Source organism: Raphanus sativus, unplaced genomic scaffold, assembly GCF_000801105.2.
Source record: "Raphanus sativus cultivar WK10039 unplaced genomic scaffold, ASM80110v3 Scaffold1513, whole genome shotgun sequence".
NCBI classification, from domain to species: Eukaryota; Viridiplantae; Streptophyta; class Magnoliopsida; order Brassicales; family Brassicaceae; genus Raphanus; species Raphanus sativus.
The window spans coordinates 8,052-19,243 of record NW_026616823.1 but is presented as its reverse complement, the minus strand read 5'-3'; the positions used below and the strand labels follow the sequence as shown (position 1 = coordinate 19,243).

Below are 11,192 nucleotides of genomic sequence, written 5' to 3'. Positions count from 1 at the left end.
CCAATTTAAAATAATTTAAATGGGTTATTCGAATTCAAACCGAACTCACAAAGATTTGTACAAAAATTTTAAAAATACCCTGAAAGCTGATCCCAAAAATCTGAAACCATCTATCCGAACCAAACCAAATCCGAACCCGTCCCCACCCTCTTGATCAAATATAGTGTCGTTAAATAATAATTTGGGCTTAGAATGGGCCTAAGTCTGGTACCAGCCCAACAGAGCTAAAGCCGCCCCTGTTAATCTCCGAGCCTCGTTTCTACTTTTGTCGCCTATCTAAAATTGCAACTTGACCTTCGTCATAACTTAAACCTACACACATAGCCCTCTTTCATCTCTTTGCTTTCTCCCAAATCTGAAACCCTAGTTCTCGACCTCGCCATGGATTCCGTCGAATTGAATCCTTCTTCCCATCCCCTCGATCAACCTCCTCGTCCTGCTTCCTCTGAAACCGTAGCTTCCCTCAAGGATGATAACTCTGCTTCCCTCGCCCCCGATCAGATTCCTGCTCCCGAAGCTACCAACGGCTCCTCTAACGGCGTTACCGGTGACGACAAGAACAAATCCGAGGACACCACAACCCGGAGGAAGCGTCGGAGCAGGTGGGATCCTCCTCCTTCCGAGTCGGTTACCAACACGAGCGCCGAAGGTGGCGGCGGTGGCGACTCCGGTACTAGGAAGCGTAAGTCGAGATGGGCTGACGACGAGCCGAAGCCGACGATTCAGCTGCCCGATTACATCAAGGAGATCGTCGGAGGTATCGAGTTCGATCCCGAGATTCAGGTTTTGAACAGCAGGTTGCTTGATATCAGTAGGCTGCTTCAGTCCGGTATGGCTTTGGATGATAGACCCGAGGGGCAGAGGTCTCCCTCGCCGGAGCCCGTGTATGATAACATGGGGATTAGGATCAACACTAGGGAGTACAGAGCGAGGGAGAGGTTGAATAGAGAGAGGCAAGAGATTATATCTCAGATTATTAAAAAGAATCCTGCTTTTAAACCACCCGCGGATTACAGGCCTCCCAAGCTCCAGAAGAAGCTGTTCATTCCGATGAAGGACTATCCCGGTTATAATTTCATTGGTCTTATTATTGGTCCCAGGGGGAATACTCAGAAGAGGATGGAGAGGGAGACTGGTGCTAAGATTGTGATTAGGGGTAAAGGGTCTATGAAGGAAGGTAGGCTGCAGAAGAAGGATATGAAGTACGACCCTGCTGAAAATGAGGATTTGCATGTTTTGGTTGAGGCTGAGACTCAGGAGGCACTTGAAGCTGCTGCTGGTATGGTCGAGAAGCTTCTTCAGCCTGTTGATGAGGTACTGAACGAACACAAGAGGCAACAGCTGAGGGAGCTTGCTACCTTGAATGGTACTATAAGGGATGAAGAGTTCTGTAGGCTGTGTGGTGAGCCAGGACATAGGCAGTTCGCGTGTCCATCTCGTTTGAATACCTTTAAAAGTGATGTGCTTTGCAAGATTTGTGGTGATGGTGGACACCCTACTATTGATTGCCCTGTGAAGGATACTAATGGGAAGAAAATGGATGATGAATATCAGAACTTTTTGGCTGAGTTAGGAGGAACTCTCCCTGAATCTTCTCTCAAACAGAGTACTAATACCTTGGCTCTTGGTCCGGGAAGTTCTGGAAGTAATCCTCCATGGGCTAGCAATGGGGGCAGTGGGGCAAGTGCGCATCCTGGCTTAGGGTCAAATCCAGCCAAACCCTCCAAAGAATATGATGAAAAAAATCTCTACATTGGGTTCTTACCTACGATGCTTGAGGACGATGGTTTGATTAATCTTTTTTCACCCTTTGGCGAAATTGTGATGGCAAAGGTAATAAAGGACCATATTTCTGGTCTGAGCAGAGGCTATGGTTTTGTGAAGTACGCAGATGTCCAGATGGCCAATTCGGCGATACAGGCAATGAATGGTTATCGGTTAGAAGGTAAAACACTTGCTGTCAGGATTGCTGGTAAACCGGCACCGCCTCCTGGGCCCCCGGCACCTCCCCCACCTACTCAATCTTATCCTCCTCCACCATCACAACCATATGGCGCTGGTGGGCAACTGCCAAATCCTTCATATTCACCGGCTCCAGTTCCTTGGGGTCCTCCTGTTCCTTCCTATTCACAATATGCTCCTCCGCCTCCTCCTGGTTCTTACCATCCCGTCCCTGGTCAACACATGTCTCCTTATGGAATGCACTACCCACCACCACCACCACCTCCTCATGTGACACAAGCTCCTCCACCTGGCACTACTACTAGTGAAAGCCAGCAAAGCTTCCCACCAGGAGTAGTACAAGCAGACAGTGGTACTCCTCCTCCATCTGTGCCACCAAATGTCTATGGTGGTTCGCTTTCAGGTGTGCCTGGACAGCCTCCGTATATGAGTTATCCATCTTATTACGCTGCTGTTCCACCTCCACCTCCACCTCCAGTGCCGACCTCGTCTGCTGATCATTCCCAAAGCATGGGTAACATGCCGTGGGCGAACAATCCTCCTATGCCGTCATCTGATCACTCGCAAGGTGTAGGTAATGCACCTTGGGCACCTAATCCTCCTCTGCCACCTTCTGTTGGATATTCGCAGAGCATGGGGAACGCACCCTGGGCTCCCAAGCCTCCAGTTCAGCCACCTGCAGAGAATCCATCCGCTGTTGGAGATTCTGAGTATGAGAAGTTCATGGCTGAGATGAAGTAGCATGTGGTGTTCTAAGGATAAACTCCTTAGTGGAGAGGTAAGATATCCTCATTTGATATTATCTTGGCTAACGGGTTTTAAATTTAGAATTTGAAACGGGTCATTTTGGCTTTAAGCATATGATAAAAGTTTTCATCCTGAAAAGTTTTACGTATTAGAAATATTTTTTTCCCGAATTATCATTTTTTAGACTTGCAATTGCAGGATGAACCAAGTTGAGCATGTTGTGTGATACTGCCTTTTTCGAAAGTTTTTCCCCTTTTATGTTCCTTCTTATGTAATTTTCTGTTTATAGTTTTGTAAGATGTTAACTAATTGATGTAGCTCATTTAATCTGGTTACTGTTGTGTTTGTGAGCAGTCCCACAGCTAAAGGAGCATCTGTTCTGGTATTCAACTCTAATTCATAGAACTTGGTAGTTGGATGATCAAAAATATTTATCAATCTAATTTTTTTCAATCTCTACTATTTTTCGTCTTTTTTGTTTATTTAGTAACTTCTAACGTGTTTTCTGGCCCGCATTTGTTTTCAGTTTCTTTTCTCTGTGACAAGATCTAAAGTACCACTAGCATATGTTCCAGAAGTTTGTCTCTCTCTTATTCTATATTGACATGAACCTTTTTGTTTTCTTCTATTGTCTTAACTTTTTTTACAGGTGTGATGTTTCTTGGAGCCTCTTGTACCGTGATTTTCTTACATCTTTCTTGTTGGAAGTTTGGGACTCACATCTTAACCCCTTGCTATGCTGTTGTGAAATATGCAGAGATTCAGGCTTGGAAGCTCCCAGTTCATACTGTTTCCTTCATAAATGCCATAAGATATTTTATTTATGTTACTGATAATAATTTATTTTCTGTACTTTTTCAGTTTGGGATTTGAAACTTTTGGTGGTATTGGTGTCGACATATCATATCTAGTTCCTGATACATCTTTGGATCATTTAAACTTTTCTTTTGATAGAAAGCTTTTTTAATAAGTTAGGTGCAGACTGACCATAGAAACCAATGTTTAAGTGTGTGCTCACGTTAACAATTTTGGTAAGTGGTGTGATGATAGTAGGGATATTCGCATGGGAAACATATTCGTATGGAGGAAGTTGCGCATCCGCTTTTGTTCAGTTTGTTGCCATCGGCAAACCGGAAACCTCTGTCCGAGCCAACGGTATTACTGTTTCTTGTGTTAAGTGAAGGCATTGTCTCGGAAGAATACATATACATCTCTTTAGAGAAAACAAGAAATTTTCTGATTTTGCATAGAAGTTAAAAAAATCTTAGATCGGCTTTTAGATATTATTTATAAATTTATCTATCCATTTGTTAACACATAAGATCGGCTTTCAGATTCAATGTTTTCTCATATATATTACAATAGTAAGTATTATCAAAACAAAGAGTACACTAATTAGATGAGCAATAAGATGACAGGTGAACTTAAACGCGTAACTTATAGCAAGCTAATTAACTGTATAAAATTATATCTATACTATTAAAGCAGGATCCTATTGATTTTTTTACTAAACTTACCCTTCTGTTATAAGGAAGTTGCAGGTTTCATTAAGGGTATTTCTGTTATTTTGTATCATTTTCAAGTAATGGGTCTTTTAGTTATAAGCCCAAACTTTTTCTGTTCCTTTAATTTCACGGTTTTGGGCTATTTGGGTCGATTTTAATATTTATCTAAGTTCACATTTTTCATTTGGGCCAAGTTCTAATATTGATATTAACAAATATTTACACATAATAATTATTATTTTTTCTCAATATAATTAAAACTTTCTGAAAATATTTTAATATTGATAATGAAAGACTTAAATTATTAAAAGAATATAATGTTAATTTATTCACAAGTTAAATCTGTTAAAAATTATATCCTTCAAAATTCAGTACATAAAAGTGAAAATTGATTGAAAAATTTTAAAATACCACTTCAAAATTTTGAAAAAAAATCAAGTTCAATTTTAAACATAAATACCCATTTATAAAATAAAAATAAAACAATACAATAAAAATAAATGAAAATATTTCATTTCACAAACTTATTCAAAATTTATAAAAATAAAAATAAAAAATAAACCCGCGCTTTTAAAGCGCGGGTCAAATCCTAGTACTAGCTTAAAAGAGTTGTTTGAAAAAAATGAGGAACATATAAAAGGGAGGCCCAACTATGAAATTAGCCCATAGTGGCCCATTCAGATCTAGAAATTCTCTGATGCTCTCAACCTATTCTTTCCTCGTACAACGACGACCGTTGACGATCATCGTCGTAAACAGAAAAAAAAAATCAAATTCATTGACGAATTGTGCACTTTTAATCTTGAAAGCTGAAGCAAACATCGGTTTGATTTTATAGCTCGAGTACAATGGACGAAGGGCACGAAGATTCCGGCAGCAATGTGGATCGGGATTGTGAATTATCGGTAATGAGCGGGTGTTTTCACTTGGATCATGTCGGAGATGTTTTGCTTACACGGAATCAACATGGTTTGTCATGGAAATGTTTGGATTCTTCAGATTGCGTAAGATTCCTCGATTGATTTATATGTGTTTTTATCTCTTTCCTCAGATTAAATCAGAGAGACGACTCTCTTCGTTGACTTTTATATTTTTATGCTCTTTCCAAATTCATGTCATATATAATAGATGATAACGTTCTTAAATTTAGTTTTTTTTTTTTGTGTGTGTTCAGGAAGGAACGACTTGTTTGGGAATTGGAAGTTGGGAGAACACTGAAACAGAGATCAGATTCTCTGATATTTATGCTGTGGAGTTTGATAGCTATGGCTTGGTGCATAGTCCCAAGTCAGGCCTTGGACATGCCAAAGAATGTTTCCGGAAACAACGCTTGTTAACTTCTACTCAACAGGTTTTCTTTCTTTCTTTCTAACCTTTTTTTTTCTTCTTGTAGATACTACAATGTAATGAGAGTTTTGCTTTGATGTTAGATGTATCGGTTCACTGTCCACGGATTTCAAACTTCACCCAAGGAGCCTTGCCTTTGGAAACTCGCCGCATTCACTTTTGGGCATATGGATTTGGAGACGTGCCAGAGCTGGATGGATCAGTTGAATTACTCTTTGATCAAGGAAGTTGAAAGACCAAGAAATCTATTGGTATTTATATATATTTTTTTTTTGTGTGCACTTTGTTGCTCTTATTCTTATGAATGATTTTCTTGCAACCTCTTTAGGTATTCGTACATCCGAGAAGTGGCAAAGCAAGTGGTCTTAAGATATGGGAAACTGTTTCCAAGATTTTCATCCGCGCTAAAGTTAATACTAAGGTCTGTTTTATTCTTACTTCATCACATTACTAGTAGAATGATCATCTAGTAATTGCCTTTATGAGAGTTGTTATAGGTTAATCTTTTGATGGAGAAAGGCATAGGGAGAAATGTTGTTACCAATTATTGTATTTGATTTGTTGTGGTTTGTCAAGATCAGTAGTTACTTGTTATTTATTCTGTAGTCATATTTTATACCTGTAGCAAAGTGAGTAGTAATGTGTGTATATATTGTTTTAGTAGACATTGCAGCAATCACTTCCACAGTTTTTGCTAGTTGAGAAATGTTGTGTTGGCCAAATGAGACTTTCTTTGTCTCTACAACATTTTGCGTAGTTTCTTGTGTTAATATAACTCTCTCATACAGAAAGACATACGTGTTTTGCTCACTGTGCATACTATAGCTTTCCTTAGTTTGATATTCTTGATTTGCCATTGAAATCAGGTGATTGTAACAGAACGAGCAGGACATGCATTTGATGTAATGGCATCTATCCAAAACAAAGAACTCCGTTCATATGATGGCATCATAGCTGTTGTAAGTTGTAGATCTTTCAACAATAATTTGAGTGATTGATTCGCTAAGTGCATCTGTGAAATACTTTAGTGATGTGACATAACACAACCTTCAATTTAAATACATTTCTGAGTCAAGTTATGGTTTAGTGAAAGTTGAGGAGGCTTCTCCACTCCTGTTGTCACATTTTCTTCCTCATGAGGCTTACCTGTGGATCATATATCTGTTTTCTTGTTAAACGATTGTCACTATTTTGATATCTTAGAAACTCGACCTACGTACAGGGTGGAGACGGTTTCTTCAACGAGGTCCTCAATGGATATCTTTTGTCAAGGCTCAAAGTCCCTCTTCCACCAAGTCCTTCTGATTCCCTTAGTACTGTCCAAAGTAGAGGTAGCTCCTCAGTTCCAGAATCAGGAGATGCACTTCATGAGAGTGACCAAAAGGAACACTTCCCTCTTCTTCATGATTCAGTTCAAGAGGTCATGAATTTCAGTATGTATTTGAATCAACTCCTCATCTCATCCTTTTTATTCAAATTGGTTGTATGACTCTTAACTAGTTGTAATCTTTTGGTGTTACTGTTTTCGTTACAGGGACAGTCAATGGCTCATGTCAAGGTCAGTGAGTTTTATTCCCTACAAGACATTCAGTTAGTCAAGCATCTCCTCCGTTTCTTATTTTGTCCTCTTATTTTCTATTTGTCTTGCTCGTTTTCTTAACAATTTGCAGGAACTGAAGATTCTGATCATCCCTTCAGTGGTGAAAGGCCTAGATTTGGCCTCATCCCGGCAGGTTCAACTGATGCAATAGTTATATGGTGCGTTTTCTTACTATCATATATTAATTATAATCCTTCCTTTTACTAGCAAAGATGATCTTGTGCCATATATTAGAAGATGCAATCAGTTGTGTTAGCTTAAAGTTTTAAAACTACTGTTTATGCTGTCGAGTTACAGCACCACAGGAGCTCGTGATCCGGTAACATCTGCGCTGCATATCATTCTAGGTAGAAAGCTCTTCCTTGATGCAATGCAGGTCGTGAGGTGGAAAACGACACCAACATCAGCGATTGAACCTTTTATTCGTTATGCAGCCTCGTTTGCTGGGTAATGACTAAATCCTTTTAGTGAAATGTTTTGCATTTAGCTCTCTAACTTTTCATCCTTGATATTGGCGTCATTCTCATTTGTTTAATGAATCACCTCTACTGTCTTTAATGGATTGTTCTGATCTCTAACAGAGTTTTCTGTACAATTGATTAGTTCAGATACGGGTTTTATGGTGATGTCATTTCAGAAAGTGAAAAGTATCGGTGGATGGGTCCTAAACGCTATGATTATGTTGGAACTAAAGTATTCTTGAAGCACAGGTATTTTCCTTAACATATGTACCAATTTACGCTGCCAAGATGTGCTGAACAATGGTGGTTTATATGTTAAATGCAAAGATCATATGAGGCAGAGGTGATGTTTGAAGAAGCAGAGAACGCTAAAGTTTCACCACTCACGCGGAGTAAGACATGGCCATTTCGAAGTACAACAAGAACAGAGAAGATACTATGTCGCGCAAAATGCAGCGTTTGTAGCAGCAGCAAGGCAGAGGATGGGAATACTACACGTGCGTGTCAAGAGAAAACAAGATGGTGTAGAACGAAAGGGCGGTTTCTGAGTATAGGTGCGGCAGTGATGTCAAACCGAAATGAAAGAGCACCTGACGGTCTTGTCGTGGATGCACACCTCTCTGACGGTTTCCTTCATCTCATACTCATCAAAGATTGTTCACGCCCCAAGTACTTATGGTAATAAATGCCTTCTCATCTTTCTTTTACTTCTTCTTTTCCTTATTGGGTTTCTTTATGGTTGCAGGCACCTCACGGAGCTTGCGAAGAAAGGCGGGGAACCTTTAAACTTTGAGTTTGTGGAATATCACAAGGTTTGTTTAGTTTTGAAGACATTTTATTTTTCAGATGCTCTGTTTCTGATCATCTCTTAACTCAAATGTATTGTGGGGTATGTATGCAGACACGAGCGTTCACGTTTACTTCGATTGGGGAAGCAGAGAGTGTGTGGAACTTGGATGGAGAGATCTTTGAGGCTCACCATTTATCAGCTCAAGTCTTGCGTGGTCTTATACCTCTGTTCGCCTCTGGTCCCGAGGTATAACAAACATGCATGTGAATATGGTCGGGACCTAAGTGGAACCTTATATGAGACTGAAACTAGATAATTAAGTATGATAATGGACATGGCAATAATATCATTCTAAAAGGGATTCAATGTATGTAAACGTTACTAATTCAATATATGAACTCAGCGCTGCCTTGTCTCTCCGTGTGCAACAATTTTGGGTTCTGGAGAGAGATAATATTGCAGTGTTCATCTTCTTGAAAAATAAAATCTGATGTGATACTTGGGTGATATACATAAAGGTTAAACATTGCTCATGATCATCATAATTGCAAACATTGTTCACCTTCATAGTGGTGAGAAAATTAGGGTCTGGACAGACCCGTGGCTATCTTGTGAAGCTCCAATGACTCCTATGGGTCCTGCAAATAGGACAGAGTCTGAGTTAATGGTTAGTGATCTGTTATGCCCAATCACCAATAAATGGGATAAAGAGAAAATTCAACTGCACCTGCCCCAGTATGAAAAGTACATCCTTGGCATCATTACAAGCTCCGCTCCATCTCAGGACTGCATCGTTTGGCTTCTTGACAAGACAGGAGTCTACACCACCAAGACGGGTTACGGAGCTGGAATCGATTCCGCTGTTAATAGCGATACTGTATCTTCTTCCTTTGATTGGCTCAAAAACATCTGGAATGTCAAGACTTCCCCAAAGATAAAGGACTTTCTATGGAAACTTGTTCGGAAAGCAATCCCGGTTAGTTCTAACCTGGCTTCTAGGGGTGTTCCTGCTTTTAACTGTAAAACCTGTGATGGTGTTGAAGATGATCTACACGTCTTCCTCCACTGCAGTACTGCAACCCATGTCTGGGAGCTTGCTCCGCTGGTTTATAAACCCGACCCACTAACACCTTCCATTGCAGCCTTGATATCACTTGGTCACTCTCTCACTGTCTTACCTCCAGTCGGTCTACATGTTCCATTGTGGCCATGGATCCTCTGGAATCTCTGGAAGGCAAGGAACAAGCTCTGTTTTGAGAATAAAACCTTTTCCGCCATGGAAATTATTGTGAAGGCAATCACTGATGCGCGAGAATGGCAACAGGCGCAAGTTCAAACTGACAAACCAACTAATCACCTACCTCTCATGCCATCTCGTTTTGCTCCACCGCTTCTAACGCCCTCCCCAACGACTACAGTATGTAACGTCGATGGTGCATGGGATGCGGGTACAAAGAACTGTGGGCTTGGTGTTGTCTTTTCAGGTTGGAGACCAAATCGAGAGATAGAACCTCTCAGCGCTTCTCGCACCTATGTTTCTTCGGCGTTAATGGCTGAGGCCCTCGCCATTCGATTAGCGGTTATGCATGCCGCCTCGTTGAACATCAAATCCCTAATGATACTGTCTGATTCTCTGGTCTTGGTTAAGTTGCTGAAGGAAAGAGGCTCGGTTCCAGCGTTGTTCGGCATTTTGTTTGACATCTATCATTTTAGTTCATCTTTTACTGCTGTTTCTTTTTCTTATGTTCCTAGATTAAGTAATGCTATGGCTGACTCTGTGGCAAAGTCAGCCCTCCTATTGCTAAGCTCTACCTCCTCCATTGGAGTGTAAACTGATTTCTTATGAATGAATGAGTGTTTGATCAAAAAAAAATTGGAGAAACCACCAGTAATAAATCTGATCCCTGCAACTGATTCTTCTGAAAATTTTCGGACAAATTAACTATAATCTCAAAACTAGCCTGAATTAATCTCTCTCTGTAAATTTAGCTTCCCTTGATGGCCCCCAACTCTACTGGAGTAGTGCTGGGGAGGCACAGATCACATGAAAATATCAATAAGGAAAGTCACGGAGGTCTTACTAATAACACAGAGCAGGAGAAGAATGATGATAATCATAGCGAGGAAGAAAAATTATGAGTTATTCTTGAACAATTTGATGATACATTTATACAAGGCATTAAACCTACAATGTTTATATACCTTTATGTGTATCTTTTAGTAAAAGATGATTTGGTTGTGGTGAATCTTCTTGATTCGGTCTCGGGTGGAATTTACATTCATGTAAAGTGTTATGGTCAGTTGATCTCTACTACCCTATTCACCATCTTATATCAATTAAAAAACTTATTGAATGTGTGCCGAATATATTTGGTCTTGTCAGAGAAGTAAACAGATCCAAAGAACATAAATTAAACACCACTGATTTAATTAAGTGGCACGTACGGACGCTTGTTAAGAACCATCAAAAGATGGATTTCACTGCGCGCCTAACAGGATAGTTAAGTTGGTTTCGTAGCGTATAAGTTAGAGTTAAGTTGGCATGGTCGTCGAAAAAAAAGCTGGTAGGGAGAGAGCTTGGGATCTTATGTAGGTTAAGAGCTGGGGACGACTATATCAATGGTCAATGAATACAGAAGAATGAATGGGGTAAAAGTAAAACCTCAAACTAAACCAAAGAAGAAGAAAAGAAAATATTAAATTAAATAATCCTAGAATAAATTCATTTCAGACAAATGTAATATAACAACTTTCTGTAAATCAAATTAATAACTCCAAAA

The 11,192-nt window shown here is 39.9% G+C and overlaps 2 protein-coding genes across 5 annotated transcripts; both read left to right on the top strand.

Annotated features, from left to right (window-relative positions):
* Positions 1–286: 286 nt before the first annotated feature.
* Positions 287–3,642, top strand: LOC108847127 (splicing factor-like protein 1). Of its 4 annotated transcripts, XR_001948892.2 has the most exons (3): positions 287–2,740; positions 3,064–3,091; positions 3,359–3,642. XR_001948892.2 is itself a non-coding variant. In XM_018620315.2 (2 exons), exon 1 carries the CDS (start codon positions 382–384, stop codon positions 2,701–2,703), a length of 2,322 nt encoding a protein of 773 aa, XP_018475817.1. In that variant the 5' UTR covers positions 287–381; the 3' UTR covers positions 2,704–2,740; positions 3,359–3,642. The 4 variants fall into 4 exon arrangements, 2 of the variants coding, with proteins under 2 accessions (XP_018475817.1, XP_056854944.1); XR_008941233.1 differs by having other exon boundaries at positions 287–3,091; XM_018620315.2 differs by lacking the exon at positions 3,064–3,091.
* An 86-nt stretch (positions 3,643–3,728) lies between these two features.
* On the top strand, positions 3,729–8,829 carry LOC108847128 (ceramide kinase). Its single transcript, XM_018620316.2, has 14 exons — positions 3,729–3,864; positions 5,053–5,218; positions 5,389–5,565; positions 5,645–5,812; positions 5,890–5,982; positions 6,428–6,520; positions 6,784–6,994; positions 7,096–7,119; positions 7,232–7,319; positions 7,459–7,608; positions 7,770–7,871; positions 7,950–8,300; positions 8,368–8,434; positions 8,524–8,829. Exons 1-14 carry the CDS (start codon positions 3,773–3,775, stop codon positions 8,662–8,664), a joined length of 1,923 nt encoding a protein of 640 aa, XP_018475818.1. The 5' UTR covers positions 3,729–3,772; the 3' UTR covers positions 8,665–8,829.
* Positions 8,830–11,192: the final 2,363 nt, after the last annotated feature.

Excerpts from the sequence above, each read along its gene's own strand:
- LOC108847127 (XM_018620315.2), top strand. The coding sequence starts at position 382 with ATGGATTCCGTCGAATTGAATCCTTCTTCCCATCCCCTCGATCAACCT.
- LOC108847128 (XM_018620316.2), top strand. The coding sequence starts at position 3,773 with ATGGGAAACATATTCGTATGGAGGAAGTTGCGCATCCGCTTTTGTTCA. Across the intron at positions 6,521-6,783 it reads ATGATGGCATCATAGCTGTT|GGTGGAGACGGTTTCTTCAA; the intron begins GTAAGTTGTAGA and ends ACCTACGTACAG. Across the intron at positions 6,995-7,095 it reads TCAAGAGGTCATGAATTTCA|GGACAGTCAATGGCTCATGT; the intron begins GTATGTATTTGA and ends TTTTCGTTACAG.